Source organism: Accipiter gentilis, chromosome 6 (genome assembly GCF_929443795.1).
Source record: "Accipiter gentilis chromosome 6, bAccGen1.1, whole genome shotgun sequence".
Lineage (NCBI taxonomy): Eukaryota > Metazoa > Chordata > Aves > Accipitriformes > Accipitridae > Astur > Astur gentilis.
Genome location: NC_064885.1, coordinates 23,662,362 through 23,683,911, shown reverse-complemented (window position 1 = coordinate 23,683,911; position 21,550 = coordinate 23,662,362). Strand labels below are relative to the sequence as shown.

The following is a 21,550-nucleotide window of genomic DNA, read 5'->3' as shown; positions in this document are numbered from 1 at the left end:
TCTCTTTATTCTTGCTGTGTCGTATACAAAAGCTGGCTTTCAGCACTTGTATAGCAGAAGATGTGCTAAACTTTTCACCGCTTCTGATAATGCATTTCTAGTTAGGTTTTCTTGCTATTAGACAGTTGGATGCTTACTCCCAGGTGCCTGCTGCTCCTGCAACTTATCAAAGACTTAACTGCTCCTCTGTAGTATAGCCAAGGCCAAGTTGCTGATTCAAAACAGGCCAGTTCATACTAGGCTCCTTTTAAATGACAGTGAGTCATAGCAACCTTCCCTGTTGTATGAATCTTGTTTATTATGTAGCAAATTAGCTCAAGATTTCTGAATACCCTGAGTTCCTTTTGAAATCACCAGAGATGAAGAGGGTCAGCATCTCTGGAGCAGGCTCATGAAGAGGATCCTTTTGTCAGTCCCAGGCCAAAGCCCATTGAAGCCTGCTGGTCTGCCTGATTGACTTTGTTTAACAAACACCCATAGTTGGCAGTCTGCTGCATTTAACAGTGTGTTTATAGGGTTTTCTCAGTTTGAGGGTGAAGTTAGAAAGGTTTGAACAGCAGCAGGTTATTGTATTATTTTTACTGTTTGTTAGAATAATTTTTAATCCTTATCAAGCTAAGGTCTACTTTTTCTGCCTCAAAAAGGAGGTGATATTTTCCTCAAGGAGAGTGTGGGAATGGTTAAAGAAGATAAAAGTCTTTTCTACATGCTTGAGGTTTTCTGATGTCTGGTGGGAATTGCCAATGAAGCTTCCTTCTGATTTCATACTGTCAGGCGAAGGCAGACCAAATGCAGGGTGACAGCCCACTTGAAAATAATTATCCATTGCCCTGGCTGCAGAGACATCCGTTATCTGATAGAGAAATGTGGTTTTACACACGTGCACACACAGACTGAGTAAATTATTTTTTTAATCATTCTCTCCTTCCAGGGCTCAAAAGCTTCATCCTGCTTGTTACTTAGTCACATACATATCTTTTGAAAGCATCTTTCTTTTTAAAGGAGGGTACATTTTAAATGCACTGGTCTGGTGACTGACAGGATGCTCATAATGAAGGCTTGCCTTCTGGAGGGTATATATTTGAAATATCTCCATTAGCACTTCCAGGGATAGTGTGGGTTTCAGCTTGCGTTTTTAATAGATGTTGTCCCACAGATACATCTTTCAAAGTAATAAGTATTAACCATACCATAGGTTAGTAGTAAACAGGTGTGGTTAAAGTCCAAATACTGATACTATCAGTTTAGTCTTTAATGGGTAATGTTGCTGCCAAAATAATTCACTACCACTGTTAATGGCTGAGGACTAAGATGGCACAAAAAAAGAAGCTCCTGGTAAAGAGCCCACTGCCAGGGGACACGCTAAGACAGGGGAGTGCAGGCAGGTGGCTCTGTGTGGCTAGAGAGAGCTTTATTTTGGGTGCCATCAGAGTGGGTTTCTCCTACGTGTTAAATTCACTTTAAAGGCATTAATTGTCAGAACCCTGTGCTGAGGTGCTTTCTGGTTTGTTTTGTGATGTTTTTGTTTTTCAACCTAAGAAAATAATGTATAATTGCTACTCAGGTCTGATAAAATTGGCCAAACCAAAGTCTAGAACTTTATCTTCAGTGCTTTGTCCACAGGACCGCTGAGAAAGGGAAAAAGAATTTTTTTATTTTTTTTTTTTACTTGCCTATAGCTTTGGTGAACAAAAGGTGTTTGCCCAAAATTTGGAGCTGCTAGTTGTCTAAAAGTGGGATTCTGGCATCCTGTCAACCTGGGGCAGCAGAGAACCAAGCTGCAAGGTCCTCTATTTCTTGTCATTTTATGGGACAACAAAGTTACTCAGGAGCTGTTTTGCTAGGAATCATTTCTTTCTCTTCTCCTTTCATTGTCCTTTAATCCACGCCTCCTAACCATACACTGTTGCTGAACTAAATTAACTGGTTTGGTGAAGACAGTATTCTTTATGTCAAACAAGTCTGTCTGGTCCAGTTGTAGAAAACTGTAATTGAATTTACTGCATATACACCCACAGAGACTTTTAGAGAAGCACCTTGCTGGACAGATCAGTAACAAAAAAGGAAGATGTAAAACCAAGGATATTAAAACACTTGTCATAACCATTAAATACAGTTCCCCAGCACAGTGCACTTACAGTTCTGTCCTTGGATCCCAGGGTTAGTTTCCAGAGGTATTTTTCAGTTGTGTAGATTGGTTGGGTTTACAGCTGTAGGGAGAAAGGGTGGGCTGACTTGGTTGGAATCTATCTGCACGCCCGACAAATTGTGCCTGTCTGCCTGTCTCTCTGGAGTCCCTCCATGTCTGGGAGCCCACTGCAGCATGCCCTTTGACATGAGTTTGTGGTATATGGAGTTGGTCAAGGGAGAGATGCTCTCCTTTGGGCTTGTGGCTTGGCGGCAGTGCTGAACTTGCAGTCCTGGTGCAGCCTGGTTAGACCCTGTCCTTGGGCATGCCAAGGGTCCTGGTGTCTGTCCTTTCCCTTTGGCATGCATGAAGGGCTGGGCGTGACCGATCCCTGAGGGCAGCAGGAATATTCACTCAGTTGCAGCTAATCATCTTTGTGCTATTTGCCTTTGAAATTGTTCATTGCATTCAGGATAGATTTTCTTTTTTCTTGGCAGAACAATTTTGCCACTTCTGCTAGTTTTAACCTCCTACAGTTGTACTATTATCCGGTGGTGGTGGGAAGAAAGGGGCTTTGGGATAACTTCCTCAGCAGGATTGCATCCGAACAACAGGCAAACTTTAAGCCAACAACCTCTGATGGTCCCTCAGTGTGTAGGGCAGCTGATTTAAATGCAAAATATTATTTTCCTTGCAAATAAACAGTTTACTGATGAAATGTCTTTATGCACTGTGTTAGTCTGCAGCCTTCACTTCACAGCCATGGCCCCTTGCCATCTGCACCCCACAGGTGCTAGTTCAGTCCTGGATAGTGAGTTCATTACAGGGTCTTCATTGCAGAAGCTGTATGTGAGTCATTTCAGTCCTCGGACCAGACTGGATCCCTGGTGTGAATCACAGAGGCTCCTTAACTATGCCTACAGAGACCTATAATCCACAGAGAGCTGGCACACAGAGATGTCCTGTGGTCTGGAAGACAGGAGGGAGCCTGTCAGGTGTTGATATGTGCCCTTGTCATGGTTTTCATCAAGCCTCTTACTGGTCTTGCGGTGGCGTTCTGGAGGCTTCTGAGTGGAGAGAAACTTGAGTATTTTGTAGGAAGGGAAGGAGAGAAATACTGATGGATGAAAAGTTAAAATGCAGCCTGAGATTGTGGTAAGAGTGCTAAAATACATCAGTCCTTTTAGTATAAGTAATGCTCATGCTATTAACCCCTTAAAAGCTCTAGTTTTCCTGAATATTCATTTGGCATAGGCTGCAACATTGTCCTTAAGACAGACAGATCTGTCTATCTGTGGGTGAAAGAGACAGAGATATATAATGGCTATAGCTTATTGCAGCAAGAGAAAGCCAAACAATCTGCATTGCCCAACACATTTAAGTAAATCTAACAGGAGGGTTGAGGAAGATAGCAAGATTAGCTTGACAAAGATTATTTATTGCTAAACAGACTCTTCAGTGTTTCCCTCAGCCCTGACACACACAATGAACTGCTCCACCCAGGGCCTTTCCATTTGCTTCACGGCTCAGTTGATTTTGATGGGTTTATTGTGAAGCAAGATTTATGGAGCCCCAGGAAGGAATAAAATTAAAAACTTCCGTTCCCTATGTTCCCACAGAGGAGTCCCCTGTGTCCCCTCATGGTGCTGGTAAATGGGCTGGGTGAGGGATCCAACTTTCAGGCCCCAAGATCAAACCATGTCCTCTTTGCAGTCCCCCAATGGGAGACATGGGAGCGGCTCTGCAAGATCCATCTCTCAAGTTCTGTTGTTTTGGGCAAGGAAAGTGAGAGCACTTGACTTCCTAACATCATGAAATGAACTTTAAAACTGTTTTACAAAATAAAAATGTATAGATTTTTTTCTTCTTCTGTAGGGACTGTGACATTTCTAAGCTCTTCTGGGCTGTGTGGCAGTATTAGCTCTATGCTTCCAGAGTGCTGAATGGCTTGTGCAATAGTATGCTTTCATCAGTAGGAGTTATAAGAAAAATGCTGTAAATTCTGGGGTTCAGGGCAAAATCACAGACATTGGCAGCAGTTTCAGTGGCACAGCTCCTTGTTTCCCCTCTCATCTGCCCCGTAGCTAGATTTTCTGCTGGAGGACCGAGGGTTTGTGTGAGGGTGGTGGTCGGGCCAACAGGCCACTGTCCCTGCGGGATTCTGCTGGCTGGGGTTCATCTTGAAACAGTGCTGACGTTTCTAGCCTGCCACGGCCCTGAAAGGGTTTTCATCTCATCTATCGGCAGCGGCCTTGCTGTCAGAAACAAAGCAAATCCTGATCGCTATTGAAGGAACAGATACGCCCTGTGTTTCAACATCTGAAACCAGGCCCATCAATCTGAAACTATTCCCCACTCCCCGTGCCAACTGCTCCGTTGATGACTATGCTCCAGAAAGAAAAGAAATTGCTTTTCCCTCACTGTAATGTCAGCCCACCATTTGGAGACTCCCCCGCATCTTCCTTTTCATGCTGGAGGTGGTGCACTCATCTCTGTGACCTGCAAGCATCTGCTTCCCTGGTTTTCCGCTTCATTGCATCTCTGTTTAGACACTGCAATGCCCTGTCCCACATACTAATTACTGACTTTTTGCTTCTGAGGAGCTTGATTCATTCTGGCACATTTTCCCATGTGAAACTGGACCTAGAGCCTTGGAAAATATCTTAATGGACATCAGAGTAAGTCTGAGTTTAACCCCAAACTGGCTGCTGTATCTGAGCTAAAAGGCACCTCTTTCAGACCGTAACTGTGGCAGTATGGACCTTCCTCATGTGGAGTACTTTGCCTCACAAATATCCCCCTGAAATGAGGGCAGCCCTGGCAGAGCTGGGCGTTGCTCAGGGAGGGGAGGTGTTTGCACTGGCACCACCTTATCTCAGCTCTCCTGGCCGTGCTCCGAGTCGATGCTCTTGCTCGTGTGATTGCAGCAAGTGAACGCTCTGTAAGAAAATGCCTTTTTCTTTTTCTTGCTGTAAAGCTCTTGCCGCCTCCCACAGGAGCAGTTTCCGTACAGTGCTTGCTGCTGCCAGGTACTGAATGGCCTCTGGGAGGACTGACATCCTCAGCTCCCGTCGGCTCTGGCAGCTGCTCTGGCGAGGTCAGACTTTTGCTGCACAGCGTGGGCTTAGACTTGCAGTCTATTGAGGCTGCTGGTTTCCTCCAGAGGTTTTTATTTGTTCTCCTCCCTCCTTGACAGCGTGGAGGGACAAATGTTGTCACCTTGTGAACCTGCCTGCCCTGGAGAGCCCCAGTGTGAGGCAGTTTGGGGAATTTTGGGGTAGATGGGGTTTAGATCAGTTCCGGCTCAGCAGTTCCTGTGCTGCTGCTTGAGTTCATGATTTCAGGAGTGTCTTCCACCTCATCGCACTCTTGTATTTGCAGGCTAAGCAGAGACTGCTTTCTCCTGCCCAGGGGAGCTGGCAAACCCAGCTTTTGGGGGAAGGAGAGCTGCTTATGGGGCAGAGGCACTGGGCTGAGACTTGGGAGCCTTGTGACCGATGCCCAGATATGCAAGGCATGTCTTGTGTGCCCTTGCCTCACCACATCCTCTCTACCTAAGTTTCCATGTGATGAACAGAGACTAAACCCAGTTTCTAAGCATTTTTTGAGCAGGAAATATCTTACTGTGTTTGGTGACTGATCTTTGAGTAAAAGGGTTCTGTCCTTAGGAGTCCTAAACGTTGCTAGTGTATAAATAAAAGTCATGAGGGGCAGCCCAGTGGTGCAGCAGGCAGGAGGGCTCCTCGTCACAGGGGCTGGCCTGGGCTCTCTCTTCTCCTCACAGTAATTCTACCTGTCAGTCCCCATTTAACTCAGAGACTGTTTCAAAGGTTTGGCAGGAAGGGAGGATTTCCCTCTTTTCAAAATGAATATATTAATTTCGTGTTTCTCAAGTGAGCACAGAGAAACAGTCCTTGCTCAGCTACTCTTGCAGCAGAGGCCTTTCATTTAGGTACTACAGAAAAGTAGATACATTTGACCTCTATGTAATTTAAGACTCTTTTCTTAACCTACCTGCATCTCCTAAAATAAAAGTCCTGTGTCCTGTTAAACACGTTACACCCTGGCGGCTTCAGGCACAGACCCAAGGATGTGATGCAGCCCTCAAAACCTTGTCTTCCATGGTGTGCTCAGGTCTCAAGCTCCCTTCTAGATGCACCTGATGAATCAAGGCAGCCAGAATTAATCTTCACCATAGTCATCTCTCAATGGCTTAACCTCTTCGCTGCTACACTTGAGTCACTTTGTAATTTCAGCATAATTTCACCATAATGTATTTGGTTCCCATTTTAGCCTTTGACATATTAGAGATTATGATTGATTTGTTTATACACTTAATGCAACTATTGGTACTGGCTGAATTTTTTTCCAGTTTCATAACACTTGACAAGTTACAGGAATGGAAAACCTGGAATGAAGCTTGCCAGGACTTTCACTTTCCCTTCCTTTTCTGCCAGGAGATCTGGCTGAACTTTTTTTCAATTCCAACCATCAAATGTATTTTGATAAAATTTAAGCAGCTTTCACAAGCTTTCCTGTGTCTTGAATAAAAATTGAATTTGTGATTTTCTACAAAATTATTTCCAGTATTTTTCTGGTAATAATATTTGTATTTAAAGCTCTAACTATGAGTAATTATGAAGAGCTGCTATTTTTACTGTATTCCTGTTTGGATCATTACATTTTGCAAGCTTTGTTCTCACTCTGTTTCATTTCTATTCGATACATATGCATATATACCTTATGTCCTGTACCAAAGTACTGCATGAGTAGTCAGAGTGCCCTCATGCTCTACCCCAGAATAGAGTGTCTTTTGATGATCAAGGAAGCTTTCTGTGATGTATAAAATACCCATCTGTTTCATGGGGTTGCTCCAAATCATTCTTGTGAAATTTAAGGATACAAAAAGCGTGTCTTACCTCAACTGCATTGAAATTAGATTAAGAGTCACAGGATTTAGCTCTTCTGCATTTTCAGTGTGTTTGTTGGTTTTGGGCCTGTGGGGATTTAAGCATATAAATAAGATTTCTGCCTGTGTGTTGTTTACAGAACGAGGTAGGGCACTGCTGGAGGCAGTTTGCCCAGTCGGGCAGAACTGACCATTACAGTCCCAGTGGGTTGCTGGAGGTGCGGGGAGGAGCTGCCTCCTGTGGGCTCTACTCTGCTCCTGCCACCCCTCTCCTGCCCAGGGAGGTCCTCCCCCGCCTGCTTTCAGCTCTGTCCCCAAATCCCATAGTCTCTGTGCTGGAACTAGCTGGGAGCTGTTTGGCAGCGTATTTACGAATCTTAAAGTCTCCTGTCCCTGTGGTGCAGAGCTGACCTTGCGTCTCTGATTCAGTCTTATTTCCAAGCTTTTTGTATGGTCTCTTGTTCCTGACCAGTTTTCTTGTTTTGGCTCATCTTTCGGCTGCTCCACATATTTTCCTCCCCAATTCTTTCACATTCTCCAGCACTTCTCTATTGTAACCTTTACTCTCCCACCTTCAAAGCCTTAGTTCTGTGCCCAGCTTTCTACTCTAATCTCCTTCCTGCATCCCAAAGTGTCATGTCTAGCTCCCTGCTTGATGGGCTTCAGTGTTCACTGAATGCGATCTGACATAAACTTGTCTGGTAAATATTGCACTTCCATTCTTAAGAAAAAAATATCGGGAGATCAACAATTTCAATGAGAATCTGCCTGTAGGTAACGAGGGGACCTTAAAAGTCTCAAGTGAATCAGGATTTTGTGCATTTGATGCTTTGCTCGGGAGATCATGGAAAAAATGAATGTAAAATATATAAATTTTAAGTTTTTCATAACAAGTATAAATAGTGAAAGTAAAAAACCCCCACTCATTTAATTGCAATGCTGGGCTTTCAGGCTTATTTAAAGCTGGAAAATACTGTTAATTCATCAAATAAAGAGATCAGAGTTTGACTCGCCAGTCAATTTTTCACCTTCATTAAGAACACAGAGAAGTAAAATTCTGTGTGGTCTCTGTTGTCCTTGACTTAACTGATGGTTGCACATGCTCTGTATCACCCAGGATCCTAAGTCTGAAGATACTGTGTAAGGTTTTCCCAGTTACTAAAAGCATGTGGACTTTCTCTTTCTAGGACCTCCATCTGCTCCCCAGAACCTGATTTCCAATGTCAATGAGACATCGGTGAACTTGGAGTGGAGCCCCCCGCAGAACAAAGGTGGTCGGGAAGACGTCTCCTACAGTGTGGTGTGCAAGAGGTGCGGTGCCAGCGACCTCAGCCGCTGCCGGTCCTGCGGCAGCGGTGTGCACTTCAGCCCCCAGCAGAATGGCTTGAAAACCACCAAAGTCTCCATTACTGACCTCCTGGCACACACTAACTACACCTTTGAAGTCTGGGCAGTGAATGGAGTGTCCAAGCAAAATCCTAGCCAGGACCAAGCAGTGTCAGTCACTGTGACAACTAACCAAGCAGGTAGGAACCTAAACACAAATTCTCTTCCTCTCTCTTCTGTCTGTTTTTTAGGAAAGCTGTGATTTCCGTTACATTTAGCATTAGCAAATGAATTCAAGGAGCCCTAAGATGTGGAACTGGGTCAAACCCTTATTTTCTGGTTATTTATACGGATAGCTTAAATTCTTTAGAGCTAGAAAAACAGAGGAGGGTTTGACTCCTGCAGCCAGGAGCAGAGCTCTGCTGCTGCATGCTGCGGGGACGCTGGGAGGCATTCTGCAGAAGCAGAACAGCACAGCTGCCCTGGGCGATGCGAGGGGAAGGAGCCAGGACCACCAGGGCCTCGGCCCTCCGTGGGGGAGACCCTGCCCATGGACACGAATATGCCCTTGGTGTTCACCGAGGGCAAAATATGCACTCGGAGAGCACGGGATTGTGCTTCTGCCCCCTTCCAAAACGGGCTGCGTAAGATTCAAAATGAGGAATGAGTTGGTGCTCACTTGCCTGCCTGCTGCTTCTCCTCTCCTGCAAAGTTAATTAGATTCTGTCCCATTGTTAAATAAATACCTCCTTAACCTGCTGCTAACAATGTTTCAATTGATCAGAGCTGACATTACTTTAGAAATCCTATATGAGCTTTCATCTTCATGCGGGCTGATTTTTTGCTTTTCACTCATCTAGGAGAGCGAAATGCTATTTCTGTTTATACCTGATTATTTCAGATACTCCAGGCAGTTCTACTTTTTTTTAGTCCTCTGTGCTCGACCTAGTAAAGGCTGCTGCTGCAGATTGAAGTTTAGTTTTGATGATCATATGTGTGATTTTATTCTTTACTTACACGAAAACATTTCTTGTTTGCAGCTAGCTAGGGTTGCAAGCACATGGTTGCAGTTGAATTTTTAATTTAATGCACAAAATTATATACATTTGAATATGATACTCTTCTATATGCAAATTAGATATCCAGACTGTCAGACTGGCTATAGGACCGTCAAACCTGTTACCTAATTGCACACAGCGCTGATTGCCTTCAAGTCCCACAGACGCTGCAGGCATTCAGCACCTTAGAGTGTAGCTTACAGGTTTATCATTTATTGTTAGATTTGTGGTATATGTGACAATGTTAATATTGTGTATTTTGATAGTACTGGACTATATATATATAGTTCTATTTCCTAGTGGATGCGAATGAAAAACAGGTACACATAGTCTAAATCTACAAATTTTAGCAGTAGTCCAGAACACTTCAATATTACCAGTGAGAGATATGTTCAATTTTGCAGTGACAGTTACAAGCAAAATTGTCAGGTCCACACTGAAGCTTCTTTGAAAACCTGGCCAGTGTTTTTTGTTCTTTACACATACAGTTGACAGCATCCCTTGTAAATTATGATTAAAAAATTCAAACTATTGCTTTGCCTAGTGAAAAGACGACTAATAGAGAACAGGGGCTATTACAGAATCGCGGGAGAATGCTGTCATACGCTATACGAAAAGAGAAGATTGAGAACAGCAGCAGGGACAGTGTTTTTGTGCTATGAATGCCTAGCAAAGAGAGTATTTCTGACTTATTTTGGCATGTGTAAGGATTAGTGGATGCATATATGCATGAACAAGTGAGTGGGATCCATCTACCGTGTGAAAATTCTACCATCTTATGCTTTAATATGCAAACCAAAATCTGATTGAATATGCAAATAAAAATTGATTTTGTTTATTATCCATGAGTAGCAGTTCTTCACATCAGGAAATTTGTATTTGTGCCAACATTTCCAATTTTGAAACATGCCCAGTCTATCAAATGCTTCAGGGGGCTGGAGAAAACTATACTGGTGCAAATGAAAATTAACTCCAAGGTGCTGGCGTTCTTCTGTTCTTCATACGACTTTGTGTATTCTGCTGCATAGAAGATCTAAACAGAAATGTGTGGCCTAAACCTACAGATCTCAGCTGAGATAAATAGTCCTTACATATGCAAATAATGCCATTGATTTCAGTGAAACTGCTTGCTTGAGTAAAGGTTTATAAAGTTGGACCCTTGGGTTTTACAAGTACTGATCTGTTTAATCATTATAAATGTGTGTCTGGGGTGCATTAAAATTCTTGTGCCACTCATTTTCTTTCACTATATTTCATAATAAAGAAATCATGTCATGATAGAGCACTGCCACAGACTTGGTTTTGACCTTGCATCTTTCTTACACCAACGTAAAGCTACCTTGGTTTCTTTGCAGCAATTCCTAAATTCAGATTAGAGCCAAGCTCCTCCTTTAATAACACTCTTTCCCTGTTTTGCTAATAAAAATGAAACTACCAACACTGAAAATCTGTAAACGACTTTACTGTTTTTGCTATCTATGATGGTGCTTTCTAACATTTGATAGAAAAAAAAAAATGTTGTTAATGTGGTTCTTTAGTGCTTTAGATATGAGCAGAACTTTTGGGTTGTATTCTGGGGAATTTGCTTGAATTGTTTGTAAGAGGTGCATCTTTTAGGTAATTCAATAGGGATGATAAGTATGTAAGGGACCAGGAAATCATTCCTCTTAACAGCAGCCTCAAATTGACCTTCCAAATATGTAACCATATAATCTGAAGAAAATATACAGAAATTTTAGAATGCAGTTTTTGATGTTAGAACTAGAAATCTGAATATTTGTATGTTTGTTTGCATTGGTGCCAGCCCCTATAGAAGGTATGCATTTGGAGACGGACAGAAAGCAATGAGAAATCAGTTACTGGTATATTCAGCACAAAATTGAAGAAATGTGTTGCAGTGACATAAAAGGTGCAGTTGAAAGGCACAGGTGTTTTTTTGTTTGCTTTTGCCATTTTACTCCTGAAGATAATGAAATGAGGCAGTTTACTTCCCCCCTTTGTTTAGAAACTCTTCAGTTTCCAATACTGTAGAAAAATGTTTAAATGAAAATAAGCTTTTGCCATTCAAAGTAGGATCAAAAAGCATTTGAAAAAGTATTTTTCTTGCTTCCTTTGAAAAGGTCCTGATTTTTATAGCTTGCTTTTGTTTTTTCAAAAAGAGAAGCTAAATTTCAGGCTTTGAACCAAAGTAAAAATTTCTGTCTCCTAGCAAAATACTTCAATGTTGTGATGTTTTAAGAATTTTGAATGGTGAATTCAGCCTGCTGTTCTACATGTTTAGTGTAATAATTTTTTTGAGTTTTTTGAGATGGGAACTGCCACTCTTTTCCCACAAAAGATTAAAAAGAAATTAAAAAAGCAAAGGGTGGAACACTGAGCTGTTGAAACCCAGAGCCAGCGCCCTTAGCACAATTAGTACTGGGAAATGCTGGTATTAAGGGTCTCCACTAGGAGTGGTGACTTTTGTGGCTTTGTCCATCCTCTAAAAATGTGAAATGACTTGTGCATGAGATGCAAACCAGCGATTCCCATGCGATGCTGCTAGGAGAAGCTAATTTCAGTGAGAAAGTCTACCAGGCAGTTGACTGAATAGCTCAAAAATCTCCGGGCTCTTTTTTTTTTTTTTTTTTCTGCTAAGGATAATGCTGTGAATCTGTTCAAAATTAAAAGTAAATCTCTCAATAAAGAGACCTTGTTCCCAGCAAGCAGGAAGCTTTTGGTTTTTTTGAAGAGGTGCTGAACAGTTTATATTTTTATTAAAGATTACAGCCGAGCTGTTTAGGTCTCCAACCTGACAGCCAGGTTCACCGCTAAGTTTGTCTGTGTGCACGTCCGAGGGGGCAGCACTGCAAGGACAAGGTTTTGCACAGATGCTGAAGGCGTTCATAAGGCAGTGAGGGGGGAGAGCCTATGCAAACTCTAAATGAGATTTAAATTTCAAACTCATTCTACTGCTTGCTTTGCTCCCTTCTTTTTGTTTGCATTTTATGAGGGATGGGTGTCCTTCTTGCTCCTTTGCTTGTTGGAGTTCAAATGGTGATATTTCTGAATAAACAGACTGCCTGGTGATTTGTTACCTTGTTAGGTTACCTTGGGCTCAGTGTTTCCTTAAGTGGACCAGCGCAGCTAGATGGAGGCAGAATGTGCCAATTAGGATGAAAATACAGTATAAATAAATAAACTTACTCTTTCTCCCATTGCATCAGACTGGATGTTTTCAAGCTGCCTGTGCTCAGCGCAGGATCAAGAACTGATCTTTCTTCTGAATGTGTCAGGCTCTCTGTCCCGTTTTTTCCTCTTTCTGCTCTTGCTCCTCTCCCCGGCTCCTTTGTCTCTGCAATCCCCCACACCTTGCCTGTCTAGCTGTCTGTTTGCCTGTCTCAAAGCTGCTTCATCTCAGAGGCAGAGCCGTGTGGCTGGCTGTGCTGCAGTGCTTCCCCCCCTCTTTTGTATGCTCCCCGGTCCCTCACCGTCACTCAGAACCCTGTGGTTGTTCAGTATCCACTCCCAGGCAGGAACTAAAATAGGTTATGGTGCCACCAGGACTTGAGCAGCGCTGAGAACACCCACGTGAATTGAGTATTCTTCTGGGACAGGCTGCAGTTGTGATGAACCCCAAATGTTGACATTCAGTGCAAGGAAGGAAAATGTCAACTGTTACTCAGTTTTATTTAGCCTTTGGGTTTCTTTGTTGTTTATGTTCTTAATTCCATTACTAAAAGCAAAAAAAATATCTGAAAGATCCTGATCCTTTGAGGATGATTGTCTTTTAAGTTAGAAATGGCAGGGGGGGAAGAAGTGGGAGTTATTTGCTTCCAGATGACTCACAAGTTCTACTGGACTTTTTGGTAGGGAATATATATTTCCATTTTGCATTTCGGTGGGTCTTCAGTGAAAGCCCACGTTTCCTTTCAAATGCTGATTAGCATTCCTCACATGTTGTACAGAACAGCACAGAAAATGCATAAAAGGTCTTACATTCTGCCAGTGTGGTTTAGCCTGCGCAGAGCTAAATTTGCAGTCAGTAAAAATTCATGGACATACACTGCCCTTGGTCAGTGTGTACTTCTCATATCGACAAAGTAATAGTTGCTCAGGCAGATCAAAAGCAACACATGCCAAGGCCAGGAAACCTAAGGTTTTCAGTATTTTCTTTTTAATGTGCTGCTTTCCTGGATATTTATAGCTTATCTGTAAAGAATTGCTCTGTAGTGAAACATCAAAAGACATTGTTAAGTAGATTTCAGTTGCAGAGCTTTCTTTAGGTGACTGCATGAATACCCTTAAACTACTACTGGAAAATAAAATTAACAGATACTCTGAAGATCGATTGATCTATCTGATTCACTAAACTCCATGTTCTTTGAGTATAGTCCTGGTTTCAGTATTAATAACAGTAAATCATTTCTGTTTGCTGAGAGTGAACATAACATTTTTTGATTTTGTATGTGGTGATATTTTTGTGCATATTGAGAATCTTATCGATGGGGAAGGTGGTAAAAGAAGTTAATTTTGCTTTCAAGAATAGCAAGGTCTGTAGTTGTTCAGATTGCTATAGTTTTATGCTCAGTTCTTGCAAAAATTTTCCTTTTTTTTAATGCAATCCTGGTGATGAGCTGTATATTATTGTGTTGAAATGTGATTTTGAAGGGCTGTATAACCCCAAGGAAGACATCATCTCTAAATAGCCGGGAAGGAGCTCTGTGAACTTGAAGACAGGATTCATCATATGGTTGTGTCACAGATTCACAGACCTTCTAAAATAGTGTAAGCTGGCAAAATAAGTCATTTTCTGTTCTGATGTCACCCTTCCCTAGGGCCTGCTGAGGATATCGGCAAGTTCATGTAGGTCAGCTCCCCTTTCATGGCTGGTGGGTTTTCCAGTCCAGCTCCCCATCTGGCTCCCTTGGGTGGTGTGAGAATGGGATAGTGCTGGTGAGGTTTAGGGCATTGTGGAGGGCAGGATTAAGGTGCTGGGAGAGGCTGTTACTGGGTAAGTGTTTTGGACCAGTTGGAAAGCGTTGAGGTTTGCAGCAAGCTGGATGGCCCAGTGTGGAAGCTGTGAAGGTGGGTGAGTTCGTGTCTCTGCCCAAGCAGAGGACCAAGTGACACTCCAGGTGCTGGGCACAGTGGTATCTGGCTGTAGCCTTCCCAGACATCCAGGAGTCAATTCAATTTTTTATTTTTATTTTTTTCAAAGTACTTGCTACCAGCATGGTCCCACCCTTTCCAGTTACTTGTTCCCTGCAGCCAAAGGATACAAATAGCCTGTTCCAGGAGCCCTTTTACAGGCACACAAACCCAGGAGGAAACTTCTGCATGTAGCTGGGTGTGTATAAGCAGTCACAGCACCCTGGACACCCAGTTCCCCACAGGCCTGATTTAAAATAATCTCTTGGCAAACATCTGGATACATGCCAGATGTCCAGAGCATGGGATGTGTGTGTGATACTTATAGCTGCTGCATTCTTTTTTCTGCAAAATGTCAGGGTAATGGTAAAGGGGAATTGCAAAGGGGTGGTTTTATTTTGCCTTAAAGGTGTTTGTACTAAGGATGATGGATCAGCAGTCTCCTTGTTCCTCAAATGGAGCTGTGTCAAGCATGAATTCAATAGGGAAAGAGATTCAAAACTAGTAAGCAGGGACTTGAAAAAGGGGTGATCCGTGAGCGTGACACTCTGAGTGATTTGTTGCAGCATCTTGCAGAATTCCAGGCTAATTGTATGCAACTTCCTCATTTTGAATCTAAACCAGCGTGGTTTTTAAGGCTTCACATTTACCTGCTAGACAGAAGCAGCAATCCCCCACCGTACACATATTTTCAAGCAGAAGGGTTGGGAGTTGTCAGCTGTTGTAGGGTTTCACCTGCCATAATCAGTGAGGTGACCTGCCAGGTTGTGCAGGACAATGACCTGCCTTGTTCTTCCCTGGCTTTATTTCTCTGAGGGAATTGTGTTTTGGCTTTTGCTGTCTGCAGATTTACATCGAAGGGAGTTACTGTGAGGATTTCTGAAGCAAACCAAATTATGTATTTTGGGAAACCACAGACCTTTCAAATATAAATGTGGTGGGATATCCAGAAAGAAGATAAGTGATCCCAGTGCAAGAAATTTGGGCATCGCATGGAAGCAAACAGTTAGGAATACTTTTGAATGGGCAAATTTCAGTGTTGAGCATGAGCCTTCTCAGAGCCTCAGAGATGTTGTGTATTGACCACTTCATATTTCTTCTACTGCGCGTTTAGTTACGTGTGTAAGATAATGTGTCTGAGTAAAGAGCTTCTCCAAGCTGGCAGATGCAAGTGGGAGCTTCTTACTAACAATTATGTGTTCTTGCACAGGCTTTAACTGATGGTCTGTAATAAATGCGTAGTTATAAGTATACGTGCTCCTGTCTCAAAAACAAAACCGGGAAAACTATTGTTGGGAGGGATTAAATTATTTTAAGGTAACTACAGCTTTCCACAAAGAATAATTAAAATAACAACTGACCGCTTGCTGGCAAAGCCATCTGCACCACCCATTTCCATGAATTTGTATTCAAGGTGGGGGATGGCAAGTCCTGGTTGGGAGGAAGAAAAAAAAAAGTGCTTGCTAAAGATCCTTAGTAAATAACCAGCTTCAGGGTTCAGCGAACAGCTTAGACAAGTTGCATGTCAGATAGAGCCAAGAAGTAATTGCAGCATTTTTAAAAAGATCTCATGGTTTCCTATGGAAAATGGAGGTTAGTTACATATCCTTCTGGGGAAAAAGACATTTAATTTCAGGACTGGGTAGCATTGCCCATATTTAAATTATATAAATTTACTTTTAGGAGGCATCAAATCGCATCACATTCTGGTGGCAGTGCTGTTGGTACAGATGAATAGTTACCAAACTGACAGAGATGAAGATACGGTCCTGCAGCTTTTATTTGCTCTGAACTATTTAACTGCACGTTTCCTTTTGCTGGCAGTGTGCTGACATTTCACGTCCGTGAAGCTTACCGCCCAGCCTGAGCGCTTCCCTTAAACAGTTGGCAAGGAAATATTTTTTATGTGGAAGGAGAATTTGCCCAAGAATGTTTGTGGCTACCAAATGTTTAGATGGGCTTCTAAATTTTCTAGTTGTTTTTGCAGCTGACTAAATTAATTGGAAAGCAGCCAGAGAGACAGCGGAGTCCAGTCTGTAGTTGAGCAACAATAAAAGGCTTTGGAGAACTTTATCAAAGCTTCCATTAACCCCCTGCTGATGCCCTCAAACAGGATTTTTTTTGAGAGAGTGGAAACACAAAAGCTGGGCTGCACAACTGCCCCTGTGTGTCCATTCAAAGGTTTTAAATCTGCACAGTTACTAATTAAAATGCCATGCAGAGTAGCACAAATAAACATCGCTAGTCCCTGAAGCCCAAAGTTTCTGCACTGGCTCATAGTTTGGAGGGCAGGGTGCTGAACTGACCTTGTAAGGGTGGGTAAAGTAGCCCCTTTGGTTCAGATACTCTGTCCTTGTATGAGGAGTTGCAAAATGTGTGTCGAGTCCACCCATATGCATGAAATCATACTCCCAGAATGCTATCTCAAGGCAGCCTGTTATTTATTTATTTTTTGCATAGCATTGCGTTAAGCCATGAGGACCAAATAGAGCTGTGGCATGCTTGCTGGATCTCTGTAATCATGTTTGCCAGATTTTGGTGGACATCAAAATGCTGAGCACACGAATGAATGCTGCTCCTTTCATTGAGAAATGTCACTTCAGATTTAGCCCCACATGTGAACTGGTGTGCAGGGAGCTCTTTATTATTACGGCTGGGCTCCAGTGGGCATCCCCTCCCAAACAAAGCAGGCAAATGCATAGCCTTTCTCTGCACCTACTTGAAGGATTTCATGGCGTCTCCTTAGATTAAGGTAATCTGCCTTCATTACTAAATTCAAGAACCAGAGTCCCAGAACTCTTAGTAGTACACTCCAAGAACGGATCTGGGATCTCCTGAAGTTGTGATTTGTAAACTGTTAATAACAAAAGTTGGCTGTGGTTTTGGATTTGTTTTTTTAAATACAGTCTAGAGAGATGTAAGAAGTTCAATCATTTGTGTTTTATTCCTCTAGTCATTTGTATTTCAAAACATCCCTTATGGAAAAGTCCTACTGTTAATTAAAAAGGAAATGATAACTTTTGTCTCAGCCTTCTGAACTGTTCCTGCAGAATTTATTAGGATTTTTATCCCTGCTATTGAATTCTGTCACCTAGTCTTAAAATGACAATTGACTGATTCTGATTTTTTATTAAATACTTCTACTGTTCCATAAAATCTCTGGTTTTGTCTGTAGTAAAATCCATTGAAAGTATCCATGGATTATTACAGGCAGAAAAACCCTTAAACTGTAATGTGCTTTGGATATAAATGTTTTCAGTTCCATAGATTAGTGAAGACTAAAAGGAAAGCACTGAAGTTTTTATTAGCTTTTTATTATTTTTAATTTTCTATGTGCCGATAAATGGTCCCATCAATAAATAATAGAATAAGACAGTTTGGGCTAAGCAAAAAGCAAGGTATAGTGGGCTGGAAGAGGTGTCTCATACATATATTGAGTTTTGTGTGGTGTCCATTTATTTTAGCAAACAAACAAAGGCATGATCTCAAGACAACCCACTACAACAGCTCCCTGGGAAGATTGCGCTTGTCTCGATAACATACTGCGTTCTTTAAATCCGTCCTCTGAATCGGCCTCAATTTATCTTTCTTAGCATAAAAGGGAATGCAGATGGAATGGCTGTAGCCTTCCTTCTAGTTTATCAGGATATTGTGTGTGCACATAAATAAGACAGAAAGTGACTGGAATATATAAGTGGCTGAGTGTTAAATCTCATGTTTTTCAAGCTCCTCGGGCACTCTGGGACAGGGTGGCCCAGGGGACTCTTGTAGGAGCTACAGAGATTTGTGAACTCTCCACCGTAGTTCAGACACGATGTGGAGACCCAGTGGTGCCTTTCCAAGAGTGTTTCAGCCATTTGCTTTCACTGCTGCCTGTGCTGAAGGTTAAAACTGCAATTATACAAGTACTGGGAAGAACTGATTTGAAGAGAGTGGACAAGACTCAAAGGGAGACTTCTTTAGTACTGCTTGCAGATGTGGCATTTTTCTTTAACTAGAGAATTTTTTTATTTATATTTGTTAGGCTGACAAGCTATGAACATCACAGGCTAGAGGGGCTCTGTAGCACCGGAGTTGCCTAGTTTATTTTCAGTCGGATTGATCCTTAAAGGGAAGTTACCAGCTTCATCTGGACCAAATGAGAAGATAATAAAATTTTTGGACCTGTTGATGACAAAAGTGAACTAAAAACAAACCCATGAACCTTACAGGGAAGAGAGACATAACACTGAAAGTGTTTTCCATGCTGTTGGAAGAAGAAATTATTTTTGAATTGGAGGTTTTGAATGAAGATTTTCTTTTTCCTTGCAGTCCCTATCCTGTGTGCTTCTAGGTTCCACCCTGCCAGTACCCTTGGGGCCCCGGCCTCGGAGGGGTGGAGAGACCTGCTGCAGAGATCTTCTCATCAGGAATTGGGGTGGGCTTTCAGTGTCCTCCTATCTGCTGCGGCTCTGGGACTGAAAATGAAGGTCCAGACTCAGAATACAGACCCATCTATGCGATTGCTGAGCTAATTTGGGATTATTGTTTTCATGGGCTTTTGTTTGCCCAGACTGTAGCTCAGTACTCCTCCAGGAAATAAATATGGCTGGTTTCTTTGTACAACCCCAAATCTTCATAACCTCATGAGGTTGATTTTTTTTTTTTAATTTATTTTTTTTTTACGATTGAAATGGTTCAGACTTTGTAATGGCACTTGCAGTGCACAGGAAACTTTACCAATTATCTTTCTGACTGTTTTCCACTGAAGCAGCCACCTTTAATATTTAATTGCTTATTCCATTTGGGGTTTTTCTAATTGACACAATTTTTAAATGAATAATGCACTAGTTTTTAGTATCCGGCATAAAACCAAAATAATGAAACCCCTTTATAAGTTTAATTATGTGCCACCTATGATGTAATTGCTTACTGACATCATGAACTACGATTTTAATTTAAAGGTTTATGTGTTTCAGGAAACTTAAGACTCTTCCCCAGTTTGTCCCTCATCACTTTTTCTTTTTCTTTTTTTTTTTTTTTTTTTTTTTAAAACCCAACAGCAAACTTCAGGTAACTGCTTTTTGCAGCAACACTGCATGCAGAATATAGTTTTCTCTCTCATTGGGTCTATTAATGATTTTTAATTTCCCTGCCTGTTGTGGAGGAAGGAAAGGGGGCTTAATTCAGTCCCAGCGAGAGGACCTGGTAGAAGAGCTCTGAGTGTGAGGGTTAGGTGTGCTGCAGTCTGATTCTCTACGATACTTTTCCAAAAGCACAGAGTAACTTTTTGCCCTGAAGAAGAGCAACTTTGATGGGGAGTATGGTAGGGTGTCTCGCAGTATCCTGGAAGAACTGAGGATCTCCATATGCTGTCAGACCAGTGTCCTTCACAAAGTCCTACTAACATGAGCCCAGAAACCCTAAACCTTGATTCAATCTCAAGAGTTTGTCAACAGCCCAGAGGCAGACATTGTCTCATGTGAAATCCATCTAAGCTTTGTACAGAAGGTACTTCACTGGAGTTCTAGCTGAATGCTCTGAATATCAACTATAATTACAATTTATAGATCCTTCAGCTGAAATGTAAATAGGTAAATGCAAACCTTCTGCACCAGCCTCTTCTGTGTGATGGAGCTTAAAGTAAATAAAGGTGAAGTTCCTTAACTTTGGTGACTTTGAACCAATTTATTACTTTCAAGTGTTAAGATGGGAATTGTGATTTTTATTGTCAGGTGAGTCCTGGGTTTTTCTTCTTTTGGGTGCCGCAGGCTCAGGAGGGCATGTTTGAAACCCAGCCTGCAGTTGCTGTTGGACCTGTGTATCACAGTTGAAGTAAAATGTTTATAATTTTATTATCTTTGCTTCCTCCAAGATTCTTGCCATTTCTGACTTTGGGTGGTTGATGTGAGAAACCCAAATGACAAAGTCTAACTCTCTGCTATTACCGTAGCACTTCAGAAGCCAGGATGAGACAATGTGGCCAAAACTATTTATGAAAATAGTGAATGCTGCTGTAGCAAAATGAGTCATAACATTTATTTATTTATTTATTTTGTTTAGAAGATACTTCAGTATTTCCAAAGCATTTAAGTGGCATATAGGGCAGAGGCTTTTCTTTGTCTGGATTTCAAAAAGGCTTTTAAGCAGCTCTTCTTACAAAATCTAATATTCTTAATGCTGAAAGTAAATGGCAAAGGAAGTTATGCAGCACATACATATATATCATCTAGACATCCATGTTTCAAGTAAATAAAAAGTAACTGTGAGAACCAAGGAGAACAGAATTAGGAGATGTGTTGCCTTGGGTACCAAATCACACATTTGCCCCATAGTGGGTTAAGCTTTACACCATAACTGTTGAAGTAACCACATGTTCCTTGGTGGTAAGTATAAGAAAGGACCAAGGAGCAGAAATGAGTCTTTCTGTTAATAGATGTAGACACAAAGTATTAGGTGAGAGCTGTCCTTTGCAGTGTGAAACAAAGGGTTGCCCCTTTGGGATATTAATAGAGCAGGGTCAATATTTTTGGTATTGTTTTATGGATTGTTGATATGCTATTGTAAGTTCAAAAGCTGCACCCAAGAAGTCATTTGCAGGGCACAGATACAGTAAGTTATTTCACCGGTCCTGTACAATTTAAGAACAGCTCTACCCCCCTCGTCTGTTGACTCATGAAGTGTATGCAGACATGTCTTAACTCCTCTGACTGTGGGCAGGAGGATGGGAAAATGGGAGGAGGAGTAGCTGGATGGTTGCTTGACTTGAGGAAGGGCTTAGAGAATGGGACAGGGCTCTCATTTGGGGGCATCTGATGTGTCTTTGAGGGTAGCTTTGATTTCCTTGTGGAAGGGACTGGAGGGGGAGTGGAGGAGTGTGTTTTGAAAAGGCAGCTCTGCAGATCCTCCTCCTGTGCAGCAATACAAAGGTTAAGGATAGGCTATTTCTAGGGAGGAATTAGCTCTGGTGGCTACCTCTGGCTTCCCGGTAGGAACAGCAGGGTGTGTGGGTGAGGTAGA

General features: G+C 42.0%; 1 protein-coding gene across 1 annotated transcript in view; it reads left to right on the top strand.

The window, feature by feature from the left end:
* EPHA4 (EPH receptor A4) overlaps positions 1-21,550 on the top strand; it is a 107,451-nt gene that overhangs the window by 50,974 nt on the left and 34,927 nt on the right. The window contains exon 5 of the mRNA XM_049803648.1: positions 8,225-8,563. Within this exon, the coding sequence (XP_049659605.1) occupies positions 8,225-8,563 (339 nt within the window). The remainder of the gene's footprint in view (positions 1-8,224; positions 8,564-21,550) is intronic.